The sequence below is a fragment of the Strix aluco genome, chromosome 7 (genome assembly GCF_031877795.1).
Source record: "Strix aluco isolate bStrAlu1 chromosome 7, bStrAlu1.hap1, whole genome shotgun sequence".
Taxonomy (NCBI): domain Eukaryota; kingdom Metazoa; phylum Chordata; class Aves; order Strigiformes; family Strigidae; genus Strix; species Strix aluco.
The window spans coordinates 3,382,633-3,403,195 of NC_133937.1; the positions used below are offsets into that span (position 1 = coordinate 3,382,633).

The following is a 20,563-nucleotide window of genomic DNA, read 5'->3' on the forward strand; positions in this document are numbered from 1 at the left end:
AAATGGAGGAAACTCAGGAGACAGCTACCACATATAGAATATTCTTTTCTCAGATGGGCAAAATAACGTTATTCAAGAGCACTGATTCAAAAATTGAATAGTTATTTATTGTTCCAGAAGTACATTGCTCTTTTATACATATTTGATAAATGATACAGGATTTTACACATGTTCAGTTTTCTGGTTTTTTGTTGCGTTTTTTGTTTTTTGTTTTTTTTTTAAAGAAGGACTTTTCTCCATGCTCCCTCCCTCATCCCAAACACACACCAAGGATTCAGCTACAGGATCGTGTTCAATTTTTTCCCTTTAAAACTCACCACACAAACAGGATAAAACAGATAAAAAATAATCACGCAATGTAATTAAATTGAAAGACAGAGGAAAAAGGGGAAGGGAGAAAAAAAACAAAACTAGAAACATGCACCCATTCGGTCCAACATGCCATTGAGTGAGAAGAGGCAGCAATCCCAGCTGTGTTTCCACATCTGCAAGGCACCTGGCATCTAGTTAATACTGATTTTTTTCTTTCCTATTTTTTTTTAAAACATGGTTCTCCAAAAAAAACCCAGAAGCCTCTTTCCATGACACAGTGAGGAGTAGTAGTGAAACATCAAAAAAGCAGCCAGCCTTTCTGTATATAAAGCTTAGTGCCCTTCTCCCACCTTCATCCTGTCTCCACAGTATTTATCAGCAGGATGCTAAAACAGACTGACCTGCTTTGAATGAAGAGATGTTTTATCTGCTTAGAAATCAGCTAGCCTTGGCTAGAAGAGAGGGCAATGGGTTGACTTTCCTTCCTCTATTTCTTTTAGCTAAGAACAAGAGATGTCATTAGCCACTCCTAAGAAATTCTGACCTGTGGATGCAAAGTTCATTTAAAGCTACTTAATTAGGGGGAAGTGTTAGAGAACTGAAGTAGTTCTGTGTCTTGCACTGCAAGAACCCCAGGCTTTCAAAAAGCCTCTGGGCAAGGAAAATGTTTTGACCATATACGAGACCTTTTATCCTGTTACACAAGCAATCAAATATCAAGTTTAATTATTCCATGTTCCAAAACTGTTCATTTAAAAGCAGGAGTCATGATTCTGTGACAGTTTCATAATCCTTTACACCTTCATAATTTCATAGTCCAGGTGGCTATCAGATTTGGGGTAGGAAGAGGGGAATCTCCCTCCCTTAAGACTGAATATAAAAAACCTCTCATGCAATGCTGCCATTGATTTCTAGAAGGAGCTCAAGGGACGTAAAGTTTCTATAGTTATTATGGAATAATCCAAAATATCAATTATCAAATGTCCAGAAGAAAACTCATTCCTTCTCTCACTTGGCTACAACCAATCTGTGCTACAAATAAGCAAAGGAGGAAGTCAGTGGAGCACATGGGGTGGGCTGGGAAGTGGAAGCTCACGGTTTTCCAGTAGAAAGCAGTCTTGTAGTAACTTTATAAAAGATACCAGGTCTGATCAGAAGTGTGCGTGTTAATGGTGGTGGAGCGCAAGTTCTGATCACCAGCCACAGCTCCAAGTGGCTTGAATTCTTTGTTGTTTTCTTTTTCTCCTTTTTCTTTTTTTGAGGGAAAGAGATCTGAATCAGGTAAAGGAAAATTAAAAAAGCTAAGCAGGCTGCTGGTGTCTTACCAAGAGGCAGACCCTGCAAAGCTGGAAGAAGACACCCCCCGAACACCCCAGCATTACATTCTTTTCATGAACCCCCCCAATCCTGTATTTGTACACAATTGCCATTCAGACAGGTTTTAAATGTGACTATTTGCCAAGCCCTTTTCAGAACTAACATTCCACAATGTCCCATCTTCATATTTAAGAGATTCCCCCCAACAGTCCTTTGTCTTGATTAAAGGTAAAAACCCTCCACCCCCATACCACCTCCCAGCTTCCACCTGCAATGCTTTAATTAAAAAGGCAAGAGCTATGAACAGGTTTTTGCCGGGGTTCAGAGCTTCTTTGCTGATCAGTCCTTTTCATCAATTTGCTGGATGGGCAGGTGAACCTGCAGTGGGTCTCGAAGCCTCTTAAGGTCCAATTCTGCCTAAAAGTAAAAGACACATTATAAAGAACAAGCTCCCAATACACCTTCCCCCAATACCATTCCCCTTTACAGAATAGAAAGTTTTCCCATATTTCCTTGGTTTTCCTGTCCAGAAGGGAAGCATTCAAAAAGTAAAACAAAGCAACAGGCTCATATTTGGGAAAACCATTCTCAGCACTTAAAGATATTTGCTCTGTACCTCTCTAAACTTGGCTACACGCAGCCACTTAAAAGGAATATGGTAGGGACGATTTGATTCCCAGAAACTCACTGGAACATTCTTAAAAAAAACCCCCAAAAACCCCACCAAAAAAACCAACAAACCCAACTAAATTAATGGGAATGGTTGATTCCAGAAGAAAGACTCCCTGAAAATACAGCCACCCAAGGATATCTATATTCAGCACAGCATGAGAAAACTCAGAAGTTTTTCTGGGTTTCTCATGAAACCAAGAGAGCCTAGCCCTGATCTCCCTCTACTCCTTGCAGCACTCCTTCTCCAAGGCAAGAGAAGAACACATCTTGCCCTGCATATCCTACACTGTCATTTTCAGAACCTGGGAATAAACAGAGAATGATATGGAGCAGTGAAAAAGCATGTGGTAGCTCTGCTTTTCCTGCTTACACCATCCTTCTGCAGAAAGTATCTCAGAAATATGAGGAAAGATCTCTACCCGACTCCTTTGTTGAACAGATCCCACAGTGTGGACAGTCTGCCAAAAGTGTCTGCCTCCAGAATATGAGAAATCTGCCCCCATTGCCACTAACAATACAGCTAAATTTCTTGAACATTATTTTCCAGGACTGCAACCGGTGCACTGAAGTGCTATGTCAAGAAGACATGAACTGAATGGATGCAAGTCTTCATTCCTCACTAAATCCATCTGGTGTGTAGGAGCTGAGAAGAAAGGAAATCTTGAATTAGGCTCCTCTGAGGCATGAAGTGCCTGAAGCAACTCAAGATTTGCCAGCAGTTTCTAAAAGGCCCTTACAGACATAGGCAACCGTTTCATTTTGATTTACACATCCAGCAGTTCTATTCCTGCGCAAATCAAAGCCAATTCACAGTGATTGCACTGGGGCTGTGACAAGAAAATGGGCTGAAAACTTAAGATACATCCATTCTTCTTTGAGGTGCATCTATTAATAGTAACTAAGAACTAGCAAGCAGTAATTTCTTTGTCTTATTTCTGGAAAAACTCTTGTTACCTGAGCAATTGCATCCTTGAGTTGATTGTATTTCTCTAGATCAAATCGTGTCTTTTTGGCTCCTTTATGGAAAAATAATAAGTACTGTCTGTCTCTGGCATCTGGATATACATACTCCTGAAAAGAAAAAAAGGAGACAAGATAGGAATAAAGCCACAACAGGCTGCAACACAGGGTACCATTAGCACAGTATGTATCAGGTGTGTTTTGGGAGGATGACTAGTTTCTGTCAGTGAAGGCACGAGACCAGACAGCATTGTCTGTGCTGACCCACTGTGGTGGGGTGACCCCAGCCAGCAACTAAGCCCCCACCCAGTCAGTCAGTCACTCACTCCTCCACAGTTGGATGGGGGAAGAGAATCAAAAGGGCAAAAACCAAGAAGAACTTAGAGTCAAGATAAAGACAGCTTAACTAATTAAGAAAAAAAGACCCTTAAGGGTGATGCAAAAGCAATCACTCAGCACCTCACACCAGCAGACCAATGCCCAGCCAGTCTCTGAGCAACAGCTGCTTTGGAGAAACTCCCCCCACCACAGTTTATTGCTGAACATGACATTACATGGTATTATTTTGGTCAGTTCAGGTCAGCTGTCCTGGCTGTATCCCCTTCGCAACGTGTCACCACCCTCCAGCCTACTCCTGGGGGTGGTGTGTGTGTGGAGGTGGTAGGGGAGGAGTAAGAGAGACGACCTCGATATTCCTGAAGAGTGCTTGCACAGTAACAAAAACACTGATGTGTTGTCAAGACTGTTTTGGTCACAAATCCAAAACACAGCACCATACCAGCTGCTGTGAAGAACATTAGCTCCATCCCAGCCAGACCCAGTACAGGCATTTGCTTCTCTACTAGTATCTTACACTCCAGCAGTGAGTTACCGTCACCTCCCTCCTGTCCCCAATGTGTGAATCCTTCCATGCTGGGAGAAGAAAAACTAACACATTTCAGGGTTCCAATACTGACAAGTTTGTGGGGAGAAAAAAAAAAGCTATAAATAACAGAAGAAAGCCTTTGTAAGATGGCCCTTACTCTCTTTTTAAGGTCATAAACATGCAACAGCTAATGAAAGCAACAATAGTTGCTTATGAGTTCATCTCTCAACCAAGCTATGCAAGCAAGAACAAGAGCCTAATACCACACGTTCTGCCAGGGATACTCTACTGCAAAAAGTCACAGCTGCTTAGAGCGTGCAGATAACTCGGAGCAGCAGAGCTGTTCACACCAAATCCCACATAGCCTCCACAAAGTACAGGTCTGCCTGCTGAAATTAACTGTCCCTTGCACTGGAACACCCCACAGCCTCTGTGTCTGGTACGCAACGACCAGGGCTATCAGGTGAAGAAAAGCTGCGTTCAGTGTCACGCCATCCCAGAAACACTGAGATTTTAAGGTCTGGCATAAGAGGTACTAATTGATACAGATAACAATTAAAACATCAAACCTGAGTTCAAACACAGCAGAAGTTCCAACCACACCTGGCAGAAACTATTGCAGCAGCCCTGGCAGGGCTACGCATGTCCTCAGCCCCTGAAATGATGCACCTGACAGACCCCTGGGACACTCTGCTGGAACACCTGCAGCATCTGTTCTGATGGTCTTGTGACTGTAGAGACTCTTCGAGCCATCCCTTGTTACTTAGGTGGGATTATCAAGTTTAGGAGGGAGTGATGAGACAAACCATGTACTAGTAAACCCACACATAGTCTGCCACAACTACAAGGATTGAGAGAAGGATCTGGATGGGAGACCAGATCCATAAAACACCGAAGCAAAAGCATTTCCAACAAGATCCCTGAACCTTCATCTCACTAAAAAGGCCAGCATCTCATGTCAGAGAGGTGGGCTTCCTTGAAACTCAGAAGGTACCTTGTGCACCCATAGTTTATCTAAGCTAATAAGTCACAGCACTTGGAGGCCTCTGGTGCAAGTCAATGTGTGTGAGGCTGTGTGTGGGTGCAGCATGCAGAAACCATTATCTGTCAGTAGATGAACCTGTACAGCTAAAGCAGTCAACCACCAAACATATATAAGCATCATGGTAAGACAACCAGGAAATCAGCAACGACCACCACCAGAAAATCTCACAACCATACACCACCATCCCGGACAGCACAAATAAAATCAAGTGGCATCTAGGTTCCGACAGGATAAGGAAATGACAAAGCTACTTCTAAACAGGCACATTTTTGCTATTTTCCTAGGGAGTAGAGCTTAAAAAGTCTTCTACTGAAGCGTCAACATCAGCACAACAAGTCCTACCTGGCGAGTCATTACGAAATAAGCATACATTGCCATGGCACTACCATAGGTGATGAAATAGGTGACTGGTTCCATAATGTCCCAAGAATATTCCCACCAGGTGAGGCGGGCCAGAATCCCAAACTGAGTGGCCATATAGGCCAGGCCTCCCCACAACACCAAGGTTGTCCTCTTCTCTGCTTTTCTGCTGAGCTCCATCCTTACCTACAGAAGACAGAAGCACACACCTTGTATTCTCAAAAATAATTATGTTAATATCATTTAGAGATAATGTAAAAATAGTACCTTGTATTTATATTCATGTTGTTTGAAACATGATTTGAGTCTAGATTATGCAGACAAATCTAGACTACTTTTCCATCAGTCTCTTATCATCCATAGTTTACTCCAAGCATGCTCTGAATGCCTCAGACAGGTGTTTAATTCTCTATGTTCAGAGATGTTCTGTTGCATTAGCCCCAGTCTTTATTTACTACCAAGTTCATTTCCAATTATATAAAGCAAGGAAACAAAATCCTTCCACACAGAAACCAAAACCAGGCATGGCTTGGTATACACTTAGTGCAACATTTGCTTCAGTTGTCTTAAAACTATTCAAAGCATGCCAGGAACCTAATTAAAACCTTGAAATAAATTAAGGATGATTTTGGAGGGTAAGTAAAATACAAAGAGAAACATCTCACTTTTTCTAGCGGTGCTAGTTGCTCCTTCAATTCCTCTAGTCTCCCTATCAGCTCCTTCTCTTTGTTCAGCTGGTGCTCCTCAATGCACAAGGCGGTATACAACTGCTGAACCAACGTCTTGACATCATTCAGCGTCGTTGCATTTTCATGGCTTAAGAGCTCTAGGAAAAAAAAAGAGACTACTTTATATGCATGTATCCACAGAACTTCTCATATGCGCTTCAGAAACTTATTAGTCTGCACAGGAAATGTATGAAACTATCTTTTCAACAAAGAAGCCTTTGGAAGAACTCCAACGCTTTAAGACAACGCAATTTCTTCAAAAGAAAATCAGACTTTATTATTGGATATTCCTAAAATTTGATCAGAATAAGGAAAAGAGACAGTTAATATTAAGCTTGCCAGATATCAACAGCTGCTTCTGATCCATATTTATGTACGAGACTTGATGCAAATGAACAACTAACCTGCTATGATCCATCACACCAGCTGTCAAGAAACAGCCAGAATTCAGACTTACAGAACATCAGCAACCATAGTTATTGATGACAGCAGCCAAACATCTTGGGTTTGTGGCCCCAGGACATGCAGTGTTATGATAATTATTTCGAGTACCAACGCCAGGAATTGTTTCCCAACGCTGTGGGCTGCCCCCTGCTGTGCTGCCTACAGGGCAATGAAATTCTCCCATCACAGTATTTAAACAGACACAGTAACAGGGCCACCAACTGAAACTGCCTTTATCCCAGCATTTCAACACAAAAAGGATTCCTAAAGGAAATCAATTTGTAAGACAGTTGTGACTAGTACTATTGTATTACAGGCTCCATATGGAAAAAAAACAGGTTTCAAATTACTGCAAAAGAACTTCACATGAGCCAAATAAAGAAATAGATTTTTAAAAAATTAATTTTTTTTTTAGCATCCTTGGGCTTGTACCTTAGGTTATCTTAAAATATGATTTTACCAATGCGTAAAAAGCTATGGACAACTTAACACTAGCAACTCAAGGGAAAGAAAGTGACTCAGTTGCCTGTGCCAAGGCACATGAAGCACACCATATCCCCCTCCCAGCTAAAGGGATAATATGAAGAAAACAACACATGTTCCTACTGAAGTGACCATCAACAAGTACTTAGTATTTAAGATTACAGTGTTCTGGCATTTCCATTTCAAAACACACAGGGTGATTTTGTAAAAATGGAAAAGCAAAAGCTGAAAAGTTTAACAGAACTAATCTCAGTGCCTATTTACGGGCACATTCATTTTAATACAAGCTAACTATAGAGATCTCCTTAGCAAATGAATCAGAGGCAGCAATTTCACGTAACCTAGGTGATCCCAGAGCTCACCTACCAGTGCACAATGGGTATATCACACAGGCAAGCTAACCAAAAGCATCGACACAGACTCCGCTCCCTCAAACATTAGGCAAGTGGGACATATGAATTACCTTACCTTGGGACAGCAATTTCTCCAGTGCAGAAACAGACACCATGGTTGCGTTCTCATTTAATTGTATTAAAAATTACAGACTAGACCAGCTAGGCTTGATACCATCACCTGCTCTCAGGGGCTAACAGTTAGAAGAGATACCTTGTTAAAATCCTCACTCCACCTCTGTGGCTTATGATGTCTTGTAAGTGTGTGCAAACACCACGTTCAGGACACAGAGCAGTAGGGTGACATCACTGAGAGTATGTGTGTGAGATATCCAGTGATTTAGATACCCAGTCTTAACGGAAAGTTTTCTGTTAAGGTGCTCTTAAGGAGATTGGAAAAAAACATCTCTAGCAGAGGTCAGTCTAATCCACAGACAGGGGAAAAATGGTATTTCACCCAATGCTGCACTCCCTCTCAATTCCAGAGTCTCCCACATACTAAGGACAAAGTTCCCCGAGTCAAATTTCTTTATTTATGTGGTATTTTTATATTGTGAAAAATAAAATGCTAGGATACGTCTTTACTATTTTCCTTGCAAAAAGGTCCTTGGAAACTAACTACATCTACAAAGAAAGATGGCATAGAGCAGCAGATCTTCCTAAAAGTCAGCCACCCAGGGTAGTCTCAGACTCAAAAGATATGGTCAGTCTCCTGATTTTTGGTAGATCAACTTGCTTTTAACATGTTGCCTTATTCAGGCTGGTCAAGATGGAAAAGGAACATTAACAGTTCCCTCAGAGCTTTTGCCTTATGAATGATTCGTTCATTATCTACTTCTTGAAGAGAGGCATAAGACAGGAAAGCCCAAACACTAGGGAAAACATCCAGATAAATAGGGGAAGGTATTTCCATCATCTAACCTCCACTGGGCATGCAAGTCAAGTTATAAATCCTTCCTAATTTGTTTGCCTGTCTACAGGGCTAAAAATTCTTTTTAGAAAAATACCGCTTGCAAAATTCACATTTTTGCCTGCAACAATAACAGAATAATAATGTATACAAAAATCCCCCGCTATCTGTGAGCCAAGCAACAAGCAGATCAACATTTCCAAAACTGGTCCTTTTGTTTAAGTCCTTGGAGGTAAGTATAGGCATGCAAGAACCTGGTGCTTTAGGAAGCTATAAAGTTGCCTAGAAGAAAGAGTAGATGGTAGATGAAAATACAAAGTTCCTGCCTCCACCAGTTAACTCTGGAGTGTCTCAAAAGCTTCTTGCAAGTTTTCACATCTTGAAAATTACACAAATGTCCAAAGCCCATTATTTAAAAGGATTTTCTTATTGACTCAAAAGAGATTGGTTTCCCTTCCTATTCGATTCTTAGTAACGTAAACCTTGTAAGAGCATGGTTTCATTTATTTCACTGTTTATTAGCTCACAAGGTTTACTTGCAACATTCAAAGTACCACACTTAAAAGGAAACAACGTTAACTGTTAGGTGAGGAATTATTTATTCTTTCAAATCAGATAATATAAGCATCACTCTAACTCCCATTTTGAATTGTACTCCTTCAGAATGAGTTAAATGACATCACTTTCCAGTAATTAGAATGAAATTCAGAAAAATTTACAAAATAAGAAGAATACGTGAAGAAATGTAATTTCTTCTAATGGGGTGTAATGTGTTTGAGCAGAACAAATATTTGCTTTTCATCACTGACTACTCCGATTACTTGGATATCACTGAATTAGACCCCAAGGGCACAATTAGAAACTGCAAGGTTTCCTTTAGAAATAACACTTCACCTTCTCGAACAAGTTCATAAAGCATGTTGCAGTTAAAGCGGGAACTGAACACTGAAATTTCTGATGTTTACCAGAACCAGACTGGTTTACCTCTCTTTGGTGGTCTAACATGGTACGTGACATCATTAATGATCAGTTTGAAGTCATCCAGCAGAAGCAAATCTATGCCTGTGGAGGAGGCAACACGTGTGCCATCTGTAAGGCAAACACAGACATTAAACAGTAGAAACAAAGTACCTAAACATGCTGGGGCTAAGTAGAAATGCCATCTCAAATCCAGTTGTTGGACTCCTACAGTTTCCCACAGACGATATATATACACCGGGAGCCAAATATACCAGCAGACCTTACATAGCAAATACTAGCTGAGCTATGTATGCAGCTGCTTTTCTCCATTTGTGATATTTGGGATCATCTTCTAAAAAGCAGTTCCCTTCACTCTGCACTCTTTGAATATTTTACTATGTTTTGCAATACAATTCACTTAAGTGACCTTCATCTCTCCCCAGTGGCATTAGAAATTATTTCAATCTCTGGTACTGGACAGCTTTGACATCATTAACTTAGCAAACAGACCCGCTCCCTCCCAGGCCAAGACTTCTAAGGAAATACCTGCTTTGATGGCACTTTCATAAGACGTCCTAACAATGTTTCAGGGCTCTGGTGGCTAGCAGACACATAGCAATTGAGCAAAACGGTGAAGTAAGAAACACGTGAAGTGAAAACATGACCGAGTTCTCATAGCTAAGCAAGATACTGTTTCCCTTGTACCACCTTTTACACCCAGAGCCTTACAAATCAATTAGAACCTCTACACAGGTTGCACTGCTTGCATCTTTCCTACTAAATAGTACGACTCACCAAAAGCGCCTCCGTTAGCACTGAGCTGGACTCACCTCCATTTAGTAAGCATTAGGAACATTTTCCTCCTCCTCCACTCTACAGTTAGATTTCTTTGGCAGACCTGACTATACAGGGATAACTAACAATATTCTTACTCTAGGAACTGCATTTCTACCTTCTACTTATTCAGGAATGTTGAAGATCTTGCACCATAGCAAACTGTTACTTAAAAAGCAAAAGGCTGGATGAAAATAGCTGGCAAGCAAGTAAATCAATTTGTAAATAAGAGTACCTGCTGAGTAGATTGCAACCCGATCAATTCCTCGGTCCTCTGCTTGCAGCTGTTGTAAGAACACACCAACAGAGTCTGAGATAGGTTTAAGTGTGAACTGGCAACGCTCACGCCGGGATGGAAGATTCACAGAAATCACAGGTAACCCGTTTTGGTAAACCACCGTCACTTCTACAGAGAAGAAAAAAAATACAAGTTTATCATTAAAAATGAACCGATTTTGTCGTACTAGTTCTGTATTTGTCCCATGAAGACTGAGACAAACATGGTTATGAGCTGAACGTAAAACAGACTAAATTTTTGGTTGTTCTTTTATCAATAGATGTGTCCATCAATGGAAAATGGAGGGATGTCAGGTTTTCCCTCCCATTAACTTGGCAGTAGCTGTTAAACTTTCTATGCTTTGTAGAAAAGAGATACTTACTCTAAGCACAATCATGTTTATACTAAAAGGCAACAGGATATCTAAAAGCCACATTGCAGCATAGTACTTTTTGGTTAGTTTTTGAGAATCTAAGTATTTTGGACTATGGAAGACAAAACACTGTGCAATTTATCAGGATTTATAGCTCAAAAGACAAAAGCAGACTGTGTATATTAGGAAACATCAAGCAAGGACCTATTTCAAACCTTTTTATTCTTGTATTAATTCTGGTTTCCTCCTCTTTGTCCTGAGGCAACAAATGTTTAAGAGAACAGTCAGGAGTATGAGACTGTAGGAACAGCACTCTGAGTTTAAGCTTCAAGGTTATTTCATCTAAAATTCATGCGATCAATACACTTTGTACTTCAGAAGATAGACATTACTTCTTAGGTGTAGATAAAACAAAATTTTCCATTTCTTTAGTACTGTCAGGAGCTTTTGAAAGAGCATTCTTAAAGGATTTCTGTGCACCTTCCTAAAATTTATGGTAGCGACCTTCATGAACTGTAAGCTAGTTATTTTACAGCCAGAAAGACAGCCCACTCTTTGGGATATCCATATATAGAAAAGAGAAGTTAAAAGTTCATATTCCTTAAGTCCTCTACTGAGTCACAAACAGTCAAAATTTTTCCCAAGTGCAGTAGTTACTAGCATATAGCAGCACACCTAAAAATGATTCACTTTGGATTGCTATGTGTTTTTCTTACGTAAAAACCTAAGGTCCTTTTTATTGCACGGAGCATTTGCCATGTCTCAAGGATTGTGCAGTCGCACCCACCCACACTGCATCTGGCTTAGAATTCCCACCTCTTGTAGCTTTGGCCAACTACATGAACTACACCATCTACTTAAACTCATCTAACTCACGTATTGACATGCCAAGTCAATTTAAGCAGCTAACATCAAACCTAGTTGGTCAAAGCAGCCAATGCAAGTAAAAATAAAAGCAAATAATGTAATTTTAACTACCAAAGGGAACTATTTCTCAGCATGCCACTGTTCAGAAAGTTTTGCCACCAATGGCCTTCATACCTCCCCTTTCAGTGATTTGCTGCCAGACGATGAACTCGTTTATCACAGGATCGTTTGCACAAGTCTTGGGGTGTCATGCCTTTCCTGAAAAGGGAGGCTCGCGTATGGTGAGAAAGGATGCACCGAGTCCACTTTTACAAAGCCAAAGGAGTTCTCTCAGACTTTTGAGTTGACTGTCACACGCCTCCATGAATTCAATCAAGCATTTTCCCTCTTCCAGGGGATTGCTATCCTATGCTGACAAAAAGGTCCTCATGTCATCTTTAAAGACAAGGTGGAAGTGACCAGGCAGGGACATCTAAAATGACTAAAGCATCCCAAGAGACCCCAGTATTTGGAAACCTATAAAGGCCTATTCTCAAGGCTTAGACACCTGACAGTATTTTAGTAGCTTTAATGTTTGGAAGCTTAAGACTCAGAGACAACAGTCAGGTATTTATTGAAAAAATAAAGCAAACTGTCAATTTATTTGGACAGTTAGACAGAATTTCAAGCTCCTTATCAGCAGCCATTATGACACCAGCTTTCAGATTTTTGCATTCTTTCATTCAAGTATTTGAGCAAGAGACTGATAAAAAATAGATTAGCATTAGCTACACTTGTGATTGCAAACTCAGAACAAATGATCAACATGTTTAGAAGCTTAAAATAGCCACTTAAATATTAAATTCATTGGTTCTGTGAGCAGCAGATAGAACATTAACTTACATAGTGTTTACATAATCACAAGACATGAAAAACATTCTTTAAATGCTACCTTGATCATACAGGCAGCGAGCCAGTTTGTTGTAGAACAGAAGAGATAACAACATGTGCACCAACGCTTTTCTGTGTATCCCCATGGGTACAACACAACCACCGCAGCTCCATCACTGCCAGCTTTGGAGGAAGCGCCTACCAGTGCCAGCCCTGCTGCATTTTAACCCTCCACACACCAGGTGGAGACCACAGCCATAAACACGACAGGTCAGACTGCACCAAGGGTCACCCACATTGGTAGCACACACAAAACCTTTCTCAAGGATTTCCAACTTAGGTGAAGTGTTAAATTCCAAATCATTTCCCTTTGGAAGACAGGCTCAGTAAGTCCGGAGTTACAGCTGGTTCATGTTTTCCTTACAAAAAGCTTGTAGAAGTCATTTTCTAGCCTAATTCACCAGTGAGGAAAGTCCATAATTCCAGTTTGATCCTCTCATCACCTCCCACACAAGTAAGGTCTGCTCAGATTTTTACTGCATTGGAGGGGGACGAGCTCAGAGACAAATAAAAAAAAAAAAGGAAAAAATCCAAAGGACAGACATGTCAATAACACAAATCTAACAGACAGCAACAGACAGTTCCAGCAAAAGTTATTAACAAGACACTGCGATACGCCTGTCTGCTTTGCTCTCCTCTGCTCTGACAGCCCTGTGGATTGCCTGCATGAAGACTACAAGTTAAAAAGTGGACAAAGTATTTGTGCATTTCACTAATTATAGAACTAACATTCTGGCTAACCTTTACTGATGAAATTTTAAGCTGGTATTTAAATACATGGGACAAGTAGAAGAAAGTAACTGCATACAAGTGTATTGCACTTACATTTACAGACACCTACAACCTGGCCGGGGACGCTGCTAAGTAAGAGCACAGAGGATTTCAAAAGCTTTACACGCTATATTAAGCTTGAGGTTGCTTTGAGGTATGAATTCCATCCAAGCAGCACGAAGTTTTGACTCAACCATATGTGCACCAGTAACAGGTCATTAGTATTTGTTAAAGATTTCTGTTCTTGCGTAAGAACAACCTAAGCAATGCAAGGCCAAAAGAAAAGTACAGTAAAAAAAAAAAGGGTGTGGACAAAGAAGTCAGTGCTGAACGTTTACCACTGGTAAAGGTGAAGTTATTGGAAGAAATAACAAGAGAAATATTCAAGCCCAGTAAGAGGCAAGGTAAAATCAAATCAGGCAAGTAGCTTCACACTTACATTATCCTCTCAACCTTACATGCGTCCTCTACACTTCTACCTGTTTAAGCCTTCAGGTTTTTATTTTGAACTCTCCGCAGCAGTCATGTTCTCTTTGTTTTTGCACACACTCATTATCCTGGCAGGGGAAGCAATTGTGCCAGAACCCTTTTCTTCATTAACTTTCAGGCCTTATTAACAAGCCTTAATGGGGAGAGTATCCACTAACCGCTTGTGTCAGTCAGGTTTAAGTGTCTTTACGCACAGCATGCAGATGTTAGGTGGGCAATGATCTCAAAGCTGCCTGTTTCCTCTTTGCATTCTAGCACAGAGATTTTTCAAGTTCCACCAATGCATTCTTTTGTTTCTGTTATGACAACCTATCAAAAAAGCTTAATGTCTGAACTGCCCCAGAATTTAAATAAAGGAACAAAGTTGCCTCGGCTTCACAACGTATTCACTGCAGCAAACAGTGCTTCCAACCATTTGAGCAAGTAGCTGGTATGAAGTGCAGTTTCACTACATCCATAAAATTAACAGGGCACATGGTACCCTGAAAGGTTGGCACCACACAGACCTCATGGCTACACCAGGAAAAACTCTGGCAAAAAAATTTGGACAGTTGCATGCAAAGTACATCTGTCTCCATAAAGCCTGTCCAGTTTTGTAAGGCCAGTTATTAGAAAAGGTGACCGTTTCCTTAATTCTTCTAGACTTGGTTGTCAGTCACTCAGTTCAAAACCAGATTACCTCCTAGCCAAAAAAGCCTCAACCGGCAAAGGGGTCAGGGAATACGATTTAAGCGAGCCCAGCGCGTCTGCATGGCGATACTCACCATCGGAGGGCACTACGGTACTGCAATAGACCACTCTCGCACTCTGCCACGGAGAAAGCCTCTGATGCACCTACAAAATACAAGCACAGCAAAAGAGCCAAGCGTTCAGTGCCGCTCGTCTGGCAGAATCACACCCCAGCGGCACCTCCTGCCCCCCTGCCGCCAGCCCCCAGCCCCGTGCCGGCGCTCGGCATCTCCTGCCACCGCCGCGGGGGTGACACCAGCCAGGAGCCCTGTCCCCACCATCTGCCACCCAGCAGGGCTTCCCCCTCGGCCAAGTTCACCTCCACACACCTCACTCGCTACTCACGTAGTTTAAAGTGAGAATGTATAACAACAGCTGTGGGTTTTTTTTCTTCCTCCTTAACGTAAAACGGCTTTTTAAAGCCACGTTGAATTAATCAGTTTTAAGAAATCAATTCAGATTACTACACAGACATGGGAAGTAGAAATCACATGAAAGCATCAATTTTTAAAGGTTAAAAAAAAGTTTTAGCGCAACAGTAAGGTATGGTTACGGAGTTGTGGATCAAGACGTTCATTCTCTTATATTGTTTTCTGTGCTGACATGTATTTTTCTTTCTTACAGAGGGAAGCCAAACTCTAAGATACAAGTAGTAAACACGCCTGTTCGTAGAAGAACAAATTGTTCAAGATGAACAAAATTTGTGATACTGAGCTACTAAAAAAAAAAGAAAGCGTAGGGATGGTTCATATGTTCTGCAACCTTAGCAAGGGACTGATTTGTTGATGAAAATCTACAATCAGACTGATTTGAAGTCTAGGATAAAACACACTAGGTATATACACTAATCCTCCCCCCCAACAGTGAAATTACCATTCTAGCACAAAAGAGCCCAATTTTAAAAAAGAATAAAGCGCAACACTAGCTCTCATCAGTCTATGGTGGTGGACTAGCACTCAGATTCTTCAACAGCTGCAGTCCAATATGGGCATTCCTATAGTCTGGGATATTTTTTGCTGATTTCTAAAATACAGCTGCCAAACCTGCATTACTATAAAGATATCAAGCAGGTAGGGCTTGTTTTTTAAGTAAATTTCTAACAGAAGTTTGCAAACAAACCCCAGGCTGTTGATTATTTCTCTGCCAAGTTGTCCAGACCTCCATATTTTGTGAGGTTGCTTTCAATAATTTACTTAAAATAGCTTTATCTGCTACTTCACTTTTCTTCTGAAGCCCACTATGCAAACCGAGGATAGTGTCAACTACAGCAGTCTGTCTTGAGAGCAGGACCTATGGCCCAGGCAGTTAGTGCCTTTGACAGCTCTGGAAAGTCACTCATTTATGCAGTATTTACACTCCATTTTTCTCAGTCTTGGCAATGAAAATCAGTCAAGTCATTTTCAAGTTTTCCTCCTTGCAATTGCATTTTCAGCTTCCCACGGTCAAGTCAAACAGGCAGCTAACAGGAAAAGAGAACTGGGCATTAAACAGCTGTAACAAGTGGGAAGTTGCATGTTTTGGCAAAAATAATGTGTAAAAAAGCCCTATGTGTTGGGAACCTAAGGGCAAACCTGCCTTTTTACAATTGAAAAAATAGCAGATCTTCTGGATTGATAAACACTCATGTGCTACTGCTGAGCAACCAGGACCCCCACCTAAAGAAAAACAGGTTTAAAACTCAAAAATACCCAAGCAAAACAGATATAGCCACACATCCTGGACAAATCAAGCTCCGCTGTCTTGGCATCACTATTCTATTATAAAAAAAAGGCAGAAGCTCAAATGATCAGAAGCTGCACTACATGTAAGCCAATTTTCAGAACCAAATTTTACCTAAGGAGGGGAAGCCTCTATAGGAAGGTTTTAAAAAAATACCTTTTCCTGTTTGAAAGCAGCAACTTCAATTTTAATCCTTCTAAAAATAGTATCAGACTAGATACAATATTAAGTGGGCAGAATTTATACAGTGAGACACAAGACTTCCTGTCAGAGAGCACCACCAAAGCACTGTTTATATACTTATCTTACCCAATCCCATTGCAGAGCTGGCCTTTGAGATATGTGCTTTTCACTGCTTTACTGTTTCCTTTTACATGGAGTTAATCATCTGTTTTTGAAATGCTGCACATCAAGAGCCTGCCTTTCTACCAGATTTGCACAGCCACCCAAAAAATTTAGTAGCAGTTTTCAGAAAACCCTAAAACCCACTAAACCCAACGTTACCCCACTGCAAAAAGGCTATATAACTGAAAGATACTATCAGCTAGCGTCTGCAAAGATTCTACCTTAAGGCCACGAGTACTTGACAGGTATAAGCTAGCTCCAGAAGTCTCCTGCCCTCATACAACACAGGCAAGAACCGGGGAAAAGGTAGAACAGGTTGAAAACCAGGGCATGTTAGGTGACTCATCGAAAAGCTGAGGTGTCTAACCTCTCTGACAATTCTCTCACCCCATTCAGGTCTGAACCAACTCTGTTTCATTAACCCCACAGCAGCATGCTGCCATTACGTTTTACAGGAAGAGATGCTGGTTAAACTACACATAATCTGTCACTCCTGCAGTTCTGAACTGCGCCTCGAGATACATGCTGCTGTTAGAAATTTCTTATCTAAGAAAACAGTCTCTAATGGTTAGGGGAAAAAAAAAAAAGGAACAAATGAACTCAAAGCAGAGACCTAAATGCCACCTTCGGCCATCCAAGGTTAGCAAGAGCTTAAGGAATCATCAATCATTTTTATTCTTGAAGGGTGGCTGTTTTTTTAAAATTGAGATGGAGAGAAACGTCTGAACCCTTTATCCAACGTCTGCAGTTCAACAGCCTTATGTAGTAATGTGCCAGAAGGCTGAAGCAGTGTGGGGCAGAGGAGAAGAACTTGTTTCAAGCTTTGCTGGCCATATCTCACGATCATTTGCCGCAGACAAATGCTCGACAGCTCACCACTTCAGCAATGAAGTGCAGAATCACTACATCCATGTTTCAGTTGAGACAGATTTGTCCACCACTTCCAAAATAAGCAGTATTTGGAGTGTGAAAAGCACCAAAGCCAGATCACTGAAATCAGAAGCTTTAAGCACCAGAACAACTTTCTGGGTGTCAGAAGACCATATGCATTCACTTTTCACATCCATTTGATCCTTTGTCTCTTGTCTTATCTGCAGTAAGATGCATGTTAAGAGGCTTGGGGTTACGCAGCAGCAGCTTTGCTCCCAGAATGATTAAGGGAGCAAGAGGAAATAATCCCAGTTCTTTTTCTAAAAACTAACACTTCCTCCAGGCCTTGTCAAGGTCTATATTGAACAATCTATAGCTTGTAATGTAGCTATCTCAATTCTCCATCAGTGATAAAGTTAATCAAAGCCCTACTGGAAAAAAACAGCCTTTTAGCTACCAGTGAGTGCTCTCTGATGGGAAAAGAGGGAGCAATCTGGCAGAGCTCATGCTCCTTGTTTTATGTAATTATCAATGATAGAATGGTAACAACTCTGGGGTACTAAGTCTCCAAACCCTACTTAAAATCAGAAAAGAAGGTGTCCAAATTAAAAAAAAAAAAACAAACCACACCCCAAGCGTGGAAAAGGTGAATACCTTGATCTAGAACACAAGTAAAACATGCTGCTAACTCATTACCTGGAGGTACCAGTGCAGCAAAAATTGCAGAGCTTTTGTGAAAAACAGAGCATTATCTGTGTAAAAATTTCTTACTGTAAGCAAAATCTTTAAGAGATACATTTGTAAGGGCCAGCTATGACATTTTACAATTTATGAAGTGCCTCCTTTAAATGAGGATGCCTTAAGTCAGACATGAAGCAGCTCACCTTTTCCAACAAGCAACATTTTCCTCTCTATCCCAACTTTGACCGCATAAAAAACTGAAAGTCTTTCCTGGCTCTAACAGTTGTTATCCTAAAACCTCCTGGACAGCATCTGTGACAAAAATTGCTGCAAGCTTCCCTAAGCAACCACAGTAACCCAAACCACCCACCACAAAAGTGCTGAAGAGCTCCATTTATTGTTCTTTCCCCTCAGTTCACGGCTCCAACTACTTCTGCTCCGGCACTAAGTTATATTTTGATCTCTCTGAAACAGTACTTTCATCATAAGTTATTGGGTCCCCTTTTGTCCTCTCATTTTGCTTCCCCCTCATACCAGCCCTGTTTGCAAAGCGGAGGAGATGCAGAGTGAAACTGTGTTCTGACCAGAAATCTGCTGTCCAAGCTCCATAATGTAATTTATCAAAACAGCTAATATTTTTGCACCAGTATGTAAGCTCCTACTGGATTTAAGTACATATAGCTGTGGTGGATTGACTGTGGCCAGTTGCCCAGCCAGCTGTTCTCTCTCACTCCTCAACAGGACAGGAAGATACAAGATGAAAAAGCTCATGGAATAAAGGCAGGGAGATCACTCACCCATCTGTCACTGGCACAACAGACTCAACTAAGGGAAAGTTGATTTACTGCCAATTCAAGTAGATAATAGTAAGCAACAGACAAATTGCCACACCCCCCTCCCACCCCACCCCACCCCTTTTTTCCAGGATCTGACCTCTTCATTGCCAACTCATTCCGCTGCCTTGAGGGGTGCAGGGGAATGGAGGTTCCTTCTGGCAACACCCATGCTACAGCCCACGAAGGGCCCCATGCTGGAGCACAGGCAGCAAGGGAGTCTCTGCCTCAGCACCTGGAGCACGTCTCCTCCTCCTCCATGCTTGCAGGGCTACTCCTCACACTTTTGCCCTCCTCTCCGTTTTCCAGCATTTTTCCCCTTTCTTAGCTCATATTCTCCAAGGCACCACCAGTGGGGCTGAGGGGCTGGGCTGTGCCTCACCAGGGGCCTCCGGAACCAGCCTGAGGCAGCCCCAGCCTCTTCTCAGAGACCCCTCAGCCCCTGGGCACCCAGTACAGCAACTATTAAAGCAAGTTTTGCAAATAAAGCCCTTCACTTATGGACCAATTCAGGGCTCGGAGGACTGAAAAGGTCCTGTCGTGCTCAAACAGGAAGGATGCCCATAGCAGTCCCTCACGTGGGCCTGAAGACAACAAGGGGACAAGGAGGAGGCTTGATCGAGGCCACTATGCTAACAGTACCAGCAAAGAGGAATCCTGTTGCTGCCAGCCCCCAGGTACTGCCCTGCTAGTTTTGGATGCATTCTGCAGTATCCTCCCCAGCTTCCTCAGAAGCCTCTTAAGAGATAAAAATGGGCCAGTCTGGCATCCGAGATCTCTGCCTGCATCTCTCACCCCCTTCTTCACCACCTCCCTTCTTTGGAGACATCTGGACACCTCAGCCTGCTTGCAGGATCTCCCTTTCAAAAAAAAAAAAAATATATATCTCAATATTCATCTGAAATTAAGCCCAGCTTTACCAGGGATTTGTTCAACCCTGCATGGAAAACCTTCTCCAAGTTTTTGCTATGGTCTCTAGATATGTTCACATCGTAAATATTACGTGAATTATCTCCTTCGAAGCACACACCATGTTTCTGTCTGAGCCCGGGACACAACAGAACAGCACTTACTCTCTCAAGGGCATCACTCTCACCATCCCGCTTTGCTGCCCTGCAGCAAGCTGGCATGCAAAAACCCCAAACATTTGGCCAGAGGGAAGTGTGGTGGGAAAAGCCCTTGTACCTGGGAGCTATGCTCCTGTGACATGCGGGCAGCAAAGGCAGAGGAGACCCATACCTCAGAGCACAATTTTCTCCCCAGTTTCCAACAAGTCCAAACTGCTGCCTTCCTAAACCATATGGCTTGTCTCCCAGGACCTGAACACTTGCCTGATTAAGTCCCACTGGCTTGAACTAATTTTTTTCTCTCTTTGCCAGTACGCCCTTGTTCACATC

The 20,563-nt window shown here is 41.7% G+C and overlaps 1 protein-coding gene across 3 annotated transcripts in view; it reads right to left on the bottom strand.

Annotated features, from left to right (window-relative positions):
• Positions 1-85: 85 nt before the first annotated feature.
• Positions 86-20,563, bottom strand: part of MCU (mitochondrial calcium uniporter) — a 94,164-nt gene continuing 73,686 nt past the window's right edge. The window contains exons 2-8 of one of the 3 annotated variants that reach the window (XM_074830195.1): positions 14,754-14,823; positions 10,518-10,688; positions 9,473-9,577; positions 6,197-6,357; positions 5,514-5,717; positions 3,256-3,372; positions 86-2,042 (exon numbers count right to left, since the gene is read on the bottom strand). In XM_074830195.1, the coding sequence (XP_074686296.1) occupies positions 1,908-2,042; positions 3,256-3,372; positions 5,514-5,717; positions 6,197-6,357; positions 9,473-9,577; positions 10,518-10,688; positions 14,754-14,823 (963 nt within the window). In that variant the 3' untranslated portion in view covers positions 86-1,907. Of the gene's footprint in view, positions 2,047-2,767; positions 2,945-3,255; positions 3,373-5,513; positions 5,718-6,196; positions 6,358-9,472; positions 9,578-10,517; positions 10,689-14,753; positions 14,824-20,563 lie in introns of those variants that run through there. The other 2 variants (XM_074830196.1, XM_074830197.1) reach the window with 2 other exon arrangements.